At 55.9% G+C, this 13,012-nt stretch overlaps 1 protein-coding gene across 1 annotated transcript; it reads left to right on the forward strand.

The window, feature by feature from the left end:
• Window positions 1-3,170: 3,170 nt before the first annotated feature.
• On the forward strand, window positions 3,171-11,642 carry IUM83_12055 (reverse transcriptase; the record flags this gene model as incomplete). The annotated part of the gene is made up of 6 exons (XM_067936657.1): window positions 3,171-5,122; window positions 5,317-5,645; window positions 5,787-6,740; window positions 6,854-8,196; window positions 8,769-11,505; window positions 11,596-11,642. 6 exons carry the CDS (start codon window positions 3,171-3,173, stop codon window positions 11,640-11,642), a joined length of 7,362 nt encoding a protein of 2,453 aa, XP_067795121.1.
• Between the last annotated feature and the right edge of the window lie 1,370 nt (window positions 11,643-13,012).

Below are 13,012 nucleotides of genomic sequence, written 5' to 3' on the forward strand. Positions count from 1 at the left end.
ACCTTTGACAACGGGTCGACGATACGTCGAGCCGCAATGGCTGTGTCGAGTTCGACAAGCCATCGGAGGAGAGGCTCGCCCTCTCTTCCTACATAATTGCTCACGCTCAATTTTAATGATTGAGCACGCGGTGTCGTCCCCGACGACGCCGTTGTTGAGGAAGCAGCATCGCGCTGCTCCTTCATGATGAATCCCAGAGCAACACCATGTTGCTCTGTCGGCGATAGCGTACGCAACATTGTAGCTATCGCCGCCTCCCTAACGACTGTTGACAGTCGTTGGAGGGCCTCCCACTCTGGATCCGACAGGTGGGGGCAGTCCGCGCGTGCAACATGAGTTGCAGGCGTATTGGAGCTCTCCATGGGCACCTCCGTGCTCATGTGGTTCTCGGCTCCGCGTTCGTACACCTCGTACGAACGTCAAGTAGTCGGTCGTTGGACGGACTACAAAGTGCTACCACGTGTAGTGGGCCTACTTTGGCTCACTACTTTAGCTTACACGTCGCGCTACGTGTATGAGGAAGCGTAGGAGTTTATTAATAATTTGAATTAATTATACTTGAGTCCACAAGTATAATATAAATCAAATAAAACACCAAATAGGTAGTTTAAGGTAAAATGAGAACTGTATTGTTTGTAAATTGATCTTCCTCTAAAAGCTGCTAAAACTGTTTATCATCTATGAAAGGGTTGGCAGCGGCTGGCTGTCAGAGCCCCGCTAATATGCATGTCTCTGATTGGTAGAAAGATGCTGCTTTCTACCAATAGGGTCTTTTGGGTATGTGTGGACCACTCACTGTGGTGGTCCACTTCAATGTATCCATTGGTGTGTCTTACACCAATGTGAGGAAGTATCTAAAACCTTTAACAGATATTTATCTGTTAAACCATAAGCGGCAATTGCCATGCACAAGTGACAGTTGTCACTTGTGACCGTTGTCATGCACAAGTGACTGTTGTCACTTGTGTGTGTAACCCCGTTACAAACCGACTTTGTGGAGAAGCGAATTCCGGGAAAGGGGTGATTGGGAGCAATCGGCAAAAAGATGGATCTTGACGGAGTCACTATACCGCGGAAGTGACACCCGAGAAACCAGATCGAGGGGATCTGGTGATGTGGGTGGATCGAGGCTGTCAGATGTGTGTGGCGTCAAAGGGAGACTACTGGAAATACTACAAGATGACACAGAAGACGTCTACATACGGCAGAGGGCCAGATCCGTACTATCGGAAGTAGTTGGATCCAGATCACATGTACCCATGTGGATCCAGACCCGGGTCACCTGTACCCAGGCGGATCTGAGCTTCTGAGGGATGACTAGGATACGCTAAGCGGTGGATGGAGCTTACACCAGCCGAAGGACCCCAGATCAAGACAAGTTAACCCAGATCAGGGACGGTGGGATCCGGATCACATGTACCCATGTGGATCCAGATCCAGATCACATGCACCCATGCGGATCTGGGCCTCTGAGAGGTGGCAATGGCAAGCGAAGTGGAGAAAAGAGTTTGCGACGACCCAAGGACTCAAGATCAGCGAGGATCAGCGTGAATCAAGCGGATTTGGGAGAGGTGGATCCAGATCACATGTATCCATGTGGATCTGGATCCGGATCCCGTACGCCCGGGCGGATCCAAGCCTCTGGTAGACGGCTAAGACGAGGAAAGCGAGGAAAGGATGTTGCAACAGCACAGGGACCCCAGATCAACGCAGACCGACCCAGATCAAGGCACTTCGGAGATCAGCGGATCTGGATCGGGGGATCTGGTGATCTGGGGATCTGGGGATCTGGCGGATCTGGGACTCAGTGGGTGATCTGGCGGCTACAACTCAACGGAGGGAACAAGCGACGATGCAGTGAAGGTAGAGGTGGTCCGTAGAGCCGGCAGATACAGATGGGAAGATAGTTCGGATTGGGTGATAGGATTTTGGGATAGGATTGGACATAACCATAAATCAGAGTCGAATTTGCCTGGAAGTGCTCAAGTGGTCTACGCGCGGCGGGGAAACGCATATTGGCCCCGCTCGACGTACGCTGTGGAGATTGGATTTGGCTCCACACGCACCCAAGACTACCAAGCGCCAGCAAGCGGCCCTCACCCCCCAAAGAGTCAAATTTGCCTTGGACAACGCAAGTGCCTTCGCCTTCGCCTGGAATCGGGATCGACATTGGCCCACCAAGAAGCAGCAAGGTACTGGGTAGCAGATCTAGTGTTGGTTGAATAATCTGGATAATATATTGGCCAGATCAACCTTCCTAGTGAACTCCCTACAAGTGCAGATCCCAGATCACCTGGAGTTAACTACTTGGCCGGGTGATCCAAGACTCTCAACTACCCTGATCCCGCTACAGGAAGCGGCAAGTACGACAAAGGGCGACCTACCAACTCGTAACAAGGGCCTACAACACACCACAAGGCAACCGCTCGGCCGGATCCAGATCCAGGCCGCCAGATCCAAGTCGGGAATCACTTGATCTGGACCAAGAACCGCGAGCAGAGTGAAGATTTCCGCGCTGCTCCACCGGATCCCCGCGTCTCGCCAAGACGTTCCTACTTCAACACTTGGACTCTTCAGAAGTTACCAGAGGAGCAAGATCCAGCCCTACCGACGGGTACACAAGGTGAGGAGTTCAGCACTGATCACGGATCATCGGAGTACCCCCTCCGTTAGTCGGTGTCCGGGCGCTGTTGGGAAGTTGGATCTAGCAATCTCGCAGATTTTGCTGATCCCGCTACACCACAATGGTGCGCGTGCCCGGATCTTCTGGTGACTCGGGATTTCACCGTGAGTCCCAAGAAGAAGTTCAAGTGAAGATGGAACAAGGGGACCAGGCGTCATCGGAGTTGGGATCGACGACGACGCAGCTGAATGAAGCAAGATCCACGGATCGACAGAGTGCTGGGAGGACCTCTGTCGACGGAAGAGAGGCAGATCCGGATCCGGATCTGGAAGACAAACCTCAACCTCCTCCCCAGGTCCCTTCGGGGACCCCGGTGGATCTAGACGTGAGGCTAGATCCACCAACAAAACAAACCAAGGCTGGCACAAATCGGTATACATTTGCTGATTCACCGGTTAAGCTCAAATGTGAGCAACTTCCCTACACCCCTCCACTGCCCAAGCCGCTCGATCACGACCAGCCGAAGACATCGGCGGCGCGGAGGAAGATGAAGGCCCCGGACCTGGACGAAGAAGACCCCAAGGATCCCGGATCGGGATGGTCGGAAGCCGCTCTGGAGTTCGCGTTCCGCCGTGCGGAGCTGCGTGACTTCATCGTCCAAGATCCAGTGATGCGGATCCTGGATCTGAAGCAGATCGGACACCTTCAAGGCCCCATCGCAGCTCCCGCGACGGCTGACAGCAAGCTGGTCGCGGCGAAGAACCTGATGCATCTGCTGAAGGAGACCGGACTTGTGGCGGGACAGTTTGATCCGAACGATCTCTTCGATCTGGATCTGGACCAGATCCAAGCCTCGACTCACGGCCTCTTCGACAAGCTGAGGGTCTTGGTGGGTGAGGTCCCGGCGACATCGTTGCCGATGGTCCCAGATCCCGGATCAGCATCCACCAAGGCCGACTCGACAAGCTGCCGGACGTCATCGCCCTTCGTGTCTGCCGCGGAAGCTGGATCCGACACTTCATCGGAACCACGACGTATATCGCTCGGACCGTCTGGCGCATCGATGCTCCAAGCTCGATCCAAGGCCCAACGCCCAGATCACCCCCGATCTGGATCCAGGAAGCAGGCAGCCAAGCAGGCAGATCAAGCCACCACGGCGACCGGATCTGGCTCCGACGAATCGACTGGCAGGCTGGAGTCCTACTTCCAAGCCGCGATGAGCCGCTTCCTGAGGGAGCAACAGACGCCGGCACCCCAAGCGATCCAGAACCCTGGATCACAGGACGTCGACATGGAGTCCACCGAGTCGCCGGATCCAGATCACTCTCATTGGGAGTACGATCCCGACGAACTCGACTTCCCGACACCGAGCCGCGCCGCTGTCGCCACAACCACAGCCGGATCCACCGGATCCACCATGATTCAACGCGTCCGGATCTCGGCAATCTCGGATCTCAAGGAGTTCTCTGGTAAAGACCAAGACGAAGATCGCGCGAGAGCTTGGGTCGGCAAGGTGAAGTCGGCGTTCCTACGCGACCAAGCATCCGACGGAGAAAAGTGCTTGACCTTCGCGGATCTGTTATCCGGATCAGCGAGGAACTGGTACCGGCAGCTACCCCGATCCACACGCAACAAGTGGTCGGAGCTGCTCCGCAGCTTCCAGATCCAGTACTGTGGGTTCGGGATCTCGGTAGCCCGCCAGTATTACCATGCTCGCAAGCGATCTGATGAGTCTGCGCTGGAGTACCTGCACCGGCTGAATGTCGCTGGACTACGTGCAAGACTCAAGATCAAGGATGGTGGACCCAAAGAGAAGCGCGAACATGTGGATCACTTCATTGAAACCTTGGGAGATCAAGATCTGGCCGATCGGCTGACACTGCTACGACTTCCAGATGCGGATGAGCTCGAAGAAGTCCTGCGCGCGCTGGATCGAGCGAAGAACCGGATGAAGAAGTCTGCATTTGGATCCAGCAAATACCGGCAGAAGGCCTCAGCGACGCCCGCACCGGCAGTCCCAGCGAAACATGTGCGAGCGGTCCAGATCCAGGCCCCCGACTCCGGATCCGACTCAAGTTCAGACGGATCTGACTCGGACGGGGACGATTACCGCCGGATCTACATGGCTGGGGGCGGTGAACCACCTCCACAAGCCGAGGAAGTGCCGCACACCCTAGATCGGGGCCAACTGGAACGCCGCTCAGCAGATCAAGTGCCTCGTGACCACAGATCCAGAGTCCATGCCGACGGATCCGATCGCAGTCGCTGCTCGCACTGCGGATCCCGGAAGCACACGGAGCTTGGATGCTGGAGGCGCTTGACTTGCCAGAAGTGCGGCAAGAGAGGCCACCCGGCAGATCACTGCCTCTTTGTGTGCCGCGGGTGCGGGGAGCTCCACGACATGGGCAAGTGCCCAATGGAGGAGTTCTACAACTGGATCCGCCAGTGGTACAACCCGACCAAGCACGCGGGGATGCTACCAGAGAAAGCCGAGAAGATGTTAAACTAGGACGCTCGCCGGGTTGGAATCCGGTACGAGCCGAGCGTTCTAGGTATTGCATCTATGCATTTGTGAACAAGACATCGGTAGATCAAGTTAGCAAGCGACCAGATCTACAAGGTAATACACGTGATCTACATGGGAAACGTACTGCTGTGGTCTCAAGTCTCTATCAAGTCGACGACTTTGTCAGATCCGACGCGACGGTGACCGTGGATCTGGATCCGGAGGTGCCGCAGGGGTACTGGAAGCAACAGGATCCAGATCTGTGGTTCCGGCCCGCGGATGGAGAAGATACCACATCCCAGACGCCCAGATCCGGCCGCGTCGAGGCCTATCGACGATCCGGTGATCCGGAGTCGCCAGATCTCCTTCCAGGAGAGTCTCGGGGCTACTGGAAGCAACATTCACCGGGTAAGTGGTTCCGACAAGCCAAGATCACCGGCAAGATCAACAATGAGAAGGCGATCTTACTCCTCGATACAGGTGCCGAGGTGTCCATCGTGGACACCGCCTTTGCTCGTAAGGTTGGGTGCTACATCGACAGGAGCCAGAGTCAAGAATGCGTTGGAATTGGTGACAATGTCTACACAACGGAAGGAAGAACTCGGATCAAGATTACCTGAGCAGGATCATTGGTGTATTTCTTCGACATCTGGGTAGGTGATCTATCTGGCCAAGAAGCTATCCTGGGCATGGACTTCATGGTCCCGTCTGGGATCCGGCTGGATCTGGCCGATGGATCACTCTGCCTGCCCGACGAGGTCCGGATCCAGCTCAGCGGAAGGCGACAGCTCTACAATGACAAGGCTAGGCTCGTGAGGCTGGATCAGCACCTGCAGCTGGGTGCCGGAGAGTCCGTCGAGCTTCCGCTGCGCCTGCAGACATCGGATCAAGACAAGCTGTGGGTTACACGCGGAGATCTGTGGGTGCCGACCGTGACTAAAGGACCAGGCAAGACACAGTACCTTCAGATCACCAACGTCGGTGAGAAGAAGTTGGTGCTGTGTCGCGACGAGCGGATCGGCATGTGGCTCGCGGGCGACCGGATCCCGCGGCTGCAGGGCTTCGTGACCGTCGGATCCCGCCGCTACTTGGAGTGGCAGAATCTCGCCCTGCAGGCCACCACTGAAGCCGGGCCCGCGAAGGCAGATCCCCCACGGACCCCGCCACCGCCGATGGTTGAGCGTCCCAAGTACCCCGTGCCGCGCGCGATACTGCGGAGGCCGGATCTGCCACGGGCGCAGCCCGTTGAAACTAGATCGCGGGGGCTGGAGAGCTGTCGGAACAAACCACAACCAGATCCACATGCGCAGGCGGTCCAGGGTGATGTGCCCCAGGTGACTGCTGAGACACTGTACCTCCGAGCCTTACAATCCGTGGAACCTTCAGATCCACAGTCGGCGAGGCTGCCCAAGACCTGCAAGAGCGCGGATCTCGACACCGAGGACGCGACGGGACCAGGCCAGGGTGATCCAGGCCTCGCCGTGGGCGATAAGACACAAGGAGTCCCAACAGCAGCGGCGTCCGGGTGCTCGACGCTCGCCATGCAGTGGGAGGTGGTCCCCGAGCCGTCGCGAGCCCAGATCACCCCAGTTGAAGCCAAATCACCCGGTGGTGGGTGTGGCCGGGGCGGTCTGGCGACAAGACGGCCAGATCCGAAGGTGGTGCCAGACAGTGTGTGCGAACCCCCCCCAGGATTTGGGCGCTGAAGGCGACAACGACGTCAGATGACCAAGATCATGCGCTAGCGGACATGCCCAGGCCAGATCAGGACCCGCAGCAAGCCGCCGAGGACCTGCCATCCCCAGATCCATCGACGGGACCAGGCGAGGTGCCCACCGATCAAGGTCCGACGCTGTACGCGCAAGGTGCCGAAGACCCAGCTGGCGTGGGACAGGCGGATCAGCCCGTTGTCCTATCGGAGAGTAATCAGGGTGGTAATCACCCAGAGACAGGGGGCGGATCTGCAAATCTGACATATGGTGATAAGGGACAGGACGCAGATCCAGCTGGCACACACGCATCAAGTGATGACCGAGCAGGAAAGGGCAAGGATCTACACGGCGGAATGAGACAGGAGGCCAACCAAGCACCGGGCTCGACGGCCGCTACAAACCCGCTTAATGCAGATCAGGCTGGCTCGGATCCGGTCGAGGACGAGCAAGTCTGCATCCATGAGAGTGGCGATTTACATGCAGAAGACGTCGAAGCCGAGATGACGGTGCTGCCTGAAGTCACGGTGGGGACGGCAGACGTGAAGATCGAGGACATACAAGTGGGCGATCCGGAGATCAACTCACCGGAGGAGATCGAGCGCCTACGCGGGTTGATCTGGAAGCGCCGACACCTGCTGATCGGCAAAGGCAATGCGTTGCCCCCCGCCGCCCGTGGCGTAGTTTGTGATATCGATGTGGGCGACGCGAGGCCCATTGCCCAGCGTGTGCGTAAGGTTGCGCCTCAGTTTCGCGAGAAGCTGTCAGATCTGATCAAAGGGTTGCTCGGAGCTCAGATCATCAAGGCCTCGATCTCGCCATGGGCCTCCCCAATTGTGGTGAACATCAAGAAAAACGGCGTAGATATACGTTTGTGCATTGATTATCGGCTGGTTAACAGTCTAACTAGGCTGATGATCTACCCAATGCCCCTGATCAACGACCTGCTCGAAGATCTGGACAAGGTACTTTGGTACTGTTCTCTTGACATGGCAAGCGGATTTTGGGTGGTGACCATGACAGATCGGGCTCGTGCGATCTCTGCCTTCATCACCCCGTTCGGTCTGTTCGAGTGGAATCGTATGCCGTTTGGCTTGAAGAACGCCCCCCAGATCTACCAGCGGATGCTCGATAATGCGCTATATGGGTTCGCCCGGATCCCGCGATCTGACAAAAGCGGATCCGGATCCGACGACGATCGAGCAGATTTTGCCCCGGAGCATGGTGATCTGGACACGTCAAGTGGTCTTCCGCCTAGATCAACGGGAGCTGGCTTGGACGGAAGCGAAGTCGATAAGCCCGGATCGGGCGGATCTGGATCTGGAGCTGTTCGGCCTGGTCGGCCCGGATCTGACGAAGTTCGAGTTGGTCGATGCCGGATGAGTGGTGATCTGGAGAGTACGACCCAGCATTTCCCCAGATCAAGTGGATCTAGGACCGACGGACTTGGATCTGGTAAGCACGGATCCGGCCGATTCGGATCGGGTGATCCCAGATCGGGCCGGCCCGGATCTGATATGAGTAGATCCAGATCTAGCGAACATCGAGCTGATCTGCACCCGGCAAGTAGTGATCGGGAGAGTTCGATCAAGCCTTCGGTGTTGGGACGTAGATCTTATATCGACGACATCTTGGTGACCACCAGATCATGGGATCATTTGTGTGAACGGGTGGACGATCTGCTGGAGGCGTGTGACGAATGGAATATCTCGATTAGTGTGGTGAAGAGCTTCTGGGGCAGAGCCAAGGTGGAATATCTAGGCCATAAGGTATCCAACTCAGGCCTGGAGGCGAATCCCAAGGATCTATCTGCCTTGGTGGACTTGCCGTTCCCGGGATCACTCAGATCGATGCAGTCGTTCCTCGGACGCTTAAATTATTACAGTCGGTTTATCGAGGATTATGCAATTACGCTGCGATCTTGTATGAGCTGCGAGAGGTGGACTTCGCCACGATGTCAAAGGCGGAAGCTCGGGCCCAGATCAAGACACACCTGGATCAGCCCACCCCAGACCTCATCGGATCACCGAGCCAGGATCTGGGATCTGGTGATCTTGGATCCACGATTGGTGAGACCTCACAACCAAGTGATCTGCACCCCAGCGGCGTTGCGTCGACTCTACACGGAGGCGAAGCCCCCAGATCAGCGCTGGAACTCCAAGCATCGGGATATCCTGATCTGGTGATACCGGATCTGGAAGCACGTAATCCGGAGATACCCGATCCGAGCTCTCATAGTCTGAAGACAGGCGATCTGGGCCTGGGTGGTCTGGGCGAGATCGACCCCCGCCGGATCCGAGCTCACCGGGCGTTTGCTAAGCTGAAGAGCAAGGTCGCCTCGACTCCGATCCTGCGCCACTTCAACTCTGGTCTACAACCAGTAGTGGTGGTGTATGCAAATGATTGGGCGATCTCGGCAGCCCTGATGCAGGAACATGATGGGATCCACTATCCGGTTACCTTCGTAAGCCGCACGCTGAAGTCCAATGAACTCAATTATGGGATTGTCGAGAAGGAGGTGTTAGCGTTGCTGCGGATCCTGGATCTGGGTTATAATATGTTGGTGGGCCGCCCGATCAAAGTCCTGACCAGGTACTCCACACTGGCGTGGCTCTTTAGATCACCGGGGTTACCAGGACGCCTAGGACAGTGGGCCGCCCTGCTCTCTCCGTGGACGCTAGAGATCGTCAAGTGTACCAAGGGCGAAGACGAGATCCTGGGGGCGATCGCCGCCAGCATCACACCCAGATCACAAGTGGATCAGGCCTTGATAGCGATTGCGCCGAAGAAGGAACCCAGGCGCCAGATCCAAGTACCGATCCCGACTGTACGGCTAGATGAAGAGCTTTTTGTGGTCAGCTTCGACGGATCCGCCCGCGTCAAACGTGGCGGAGGCGCTTACAGCGCGATCCTATGGAAGCTGCCCGAGTGGAGTGTGGTAAAAGCTAGATCCGGCTATGCTGAAGGGTTGACTGTCAACGAAGCCGAGTACCAGGGCCTCCTGCTGTGTATGGACCTACTCGAGGGAGAAGATCGGCGCAGGCTAGTGATCTGTGGCGACTCAAACCTGGTGATCCGCCAAGTGAGAGGTGAGATCGACTGCAAAGCACCAGGGCTCACACTGCTAAGGCAAAAAGCCCTAGATCGGCTGCAGATCTGGCCCGATCACGAGCTGGTACACATCAAGCGCGACTGGAACGGTAGCGCTGATAGTCTAGCGAGCGCCGCACTCCAACGACAAGGCGGGATCCTGGTCGACGATGAGACGGATCTGCAGGATCTGGTCACATTGAATCGACTGCACGAGATACTGGTGGTTAGGAAGGAGGAGGCCGACTCGGTCGCTCGAGTTTCGCCAGCAACCACCAGATCGAAGGCTAGATCCAGATCCACACCTACCGTCCTACAAGAAGAGGTAGTGAGAGAGCTGAGGATCGACCGGATTCGGCAAGCTCAGGACGAGGAGGCGTGGATCGCCGGGCTGAAGAAGTATTTGGTCGGGGCGGCGCAAGATCTGACGCAGGATGAGGCCAGATCCTATGGCAATATTAGCATGGATTACGAAGTGGATCTGAGTGATCTGTTGTTCTACTGCCACCCTACGAGGAGATCGGAGGCGGATCGAGATGGACTGATGCGACTGGTGATTCCGGAGACACTCCAACAGGATGTTCTGCATCACTATCACGCGAGTCTGGAAGGTGGCCACCAAGGGATCGGACGCACGTATCAGAAGATCCGAGATCACTTCCACTGGAGAGGTCTCTATCGGAGCGTGCAGCAATATGTCGGAGGGTGCGTGGACTGCGAGACGGGCAAGGGACGACCCCGGATCCAGGGTGAGTCACCTGGTAACATCCAGGCAACCTACCCGTTCCAGATCATAGCCATGGATCACATCCCGTCGTTGCCCAAGTCCTACAAAGGTAACACGGAGCTGCTGATCTGGGTGGATCTGTTCACAGGGTATGTGATCGCCAAAGCTAGCGCCTCGAGAACGGCACAAACGATCGCGGAGTCATACGAGGAGTGCGTGTTCAGGCGATTCGGCGCCAGCGAAGTGATCCGACACGACCGTGAGCCAGGTTTTATGTCCGACTTCTTCAGATCGTTCAACCGGATCTTAGGACAACGACAGCGCGCCACTATGGCTTACCGCCCCCAGGCCAACGGCACAGCCGAACGCATGGTGCAAACAGCGACCAGGGCACTCAAGATGTACGTGCAGGATCTGGATCAACGTGATTGGGATGATTACGCAGAACGGCTTACCTTCGCGATCAACACTGCTCAGGATCGGATCCGGGGGGAAACCCCGTTCTACCTGGTACATGGGTGGGATCCTAGATCCACCTTGGAGGCGACGATCCCGTTAGGCAGCACTCGACGTCAGGATCGAGATCCTCGGAGGTGGAGATACCAGATCCAGCGCTATTACCAACAGGCACGAGAGCAAGTCAATGAGAAGTTGCGAGAGGCGATCTCGGATCGGGCAGACCACCATAACGAAGGAGTGCACCCGCACCAGATCGAGGTCGGATCCCGTGTCTGGTTATACCTGAATCGCGTCAAAGAAGGGTATGCTCGGAAGTTGGCGCACCCGTGGCACGGCCCATTCCGTGTGGCGGAGAAGATCGGCGAATATGCAGCTCGGATCGAGTTGGCAGGTACAGAGTACCGCCTCTTCCCGGTGGTGCATGTCTCCTGTAACGGGGTTACACGTACAAGTGGCTGCAAGCCACTTGTGAATTTAACAGATAGGTTGTCTGTTAAACGTTTTGGATACTTCCTCACATTGGTGTAAGACACACCGATGGATACATTGAAGTGGACCACCACAGTGAGTGGTCCACACATACCCAAAGATCCTATTGGTAGAAAGCAGCATCTTTCTACCAATCAGAGTCATGCATATTAGCGGGGCTCTGACAGCCAGCCGCTGTCAACCCTTTCATAGATGATAAACAGTTTTTAGCAGATTTTAGAGGAAGATCAATTTACAAGCAATACAGTTCTCATTTTACCTTAAACTAGCTACTTGGAGTCTTGTCTAAGTTAACTTATATTTGTGTACTCAAATATAATTAACCTAAGTAATTACTAAGTACTTACGCTTCCTCATACACGTTGCGCAACGTGTAAGCTAAAGTAGTGAGTCAAGTTAGACCCACTACATCTCCAAGCTGAAGCTGGTGAAGACATTCCCAGATCGCCCCCAGATCCGGCTGACAGTCGAGGATACAGATCGTCTTGATTTCGATGAAGCCCTGCTGCCTGAAGATAGCTGGATCCAAGGTCTGGACGAGGACGAATACGAGGTGGTGAAGATTACAGACATGAGAACAGGAAAGCGAACTCGTTATGGCCGGATCTACAGGGAATTCTTGGTGCATTGGAGAGGGTACGACGAACCGACATGGACCGATGAGACAGACCTCAATTGCGGTGCGATACTCCACGATTTCTTGCGGGATCGGGCAAATCGGAACCGGCTTGGCGTGATGCAGTCTCACGAGGAGTAGTGAGACAGGGATCAGCTGGAGTGAGTTGGTCACTCCAGCGGTGTGTTGGAAGAAGGATCTGCAGGGTGGCTGCAGATTAATGGGATGGGTGATGTATATTGCATGTGGAGATCTGGCGTTGTGTGCGTCAGATATTGGCAAAATGAAGACTGGTACGGTGATAATGCTCGCCTAAGGTCCCAGATCACTCAAGACAACTCGAAGCCGAGACGCCGAAGATCAGGTGGATCTGGCGCATATGGATCTCGGTCAAACGGATCTGGGATGAGTGGATCCGGATCAAGCTTATTCAGGTCTTTCGCTGCCCGTACTGCGTGGATTCGATGCAAGAAGGGATAGATCACGTGACCCCGGATCTGAAGTGGAGCTGGATCAGGTGGATCCGGATCCGAAGCGAATTGGAATATGTCGGAATGAGGTGGATCCGGATCTGAGGTGAGGACAATGTGAAGCAGTGTAAGCTGGGTAACCAAGACGGCGAATGACCGATCTGAAGGTCGCTAGACGAGGGTGGAACATGTCGATATGGCAAAAGCGGTATTGGTGGAAGAAATAAGACATGCAAGCTGGATCTGGCCTAGACAGGGGAGACTTCAACGATCGGGTAGTGGATCCGGCCAAGATCCGAGGCGACTCGGAAGGGTCCGGCCCC

Source organism: Phytophthora cinnamomi (genome assembly GCF_018691715.1).
Source record: "Phytophthora cinnamomi strain GKB4 chromosome Unknown Contig22, whole genome shotgun sequence".
NCBI classification, from domain to species: Eukaryota; Oomycota; class Peronosporomycetes; order Peronosporales; family Peronosporaceae; genus Phytophthora; species Phytophthora cinnamomi.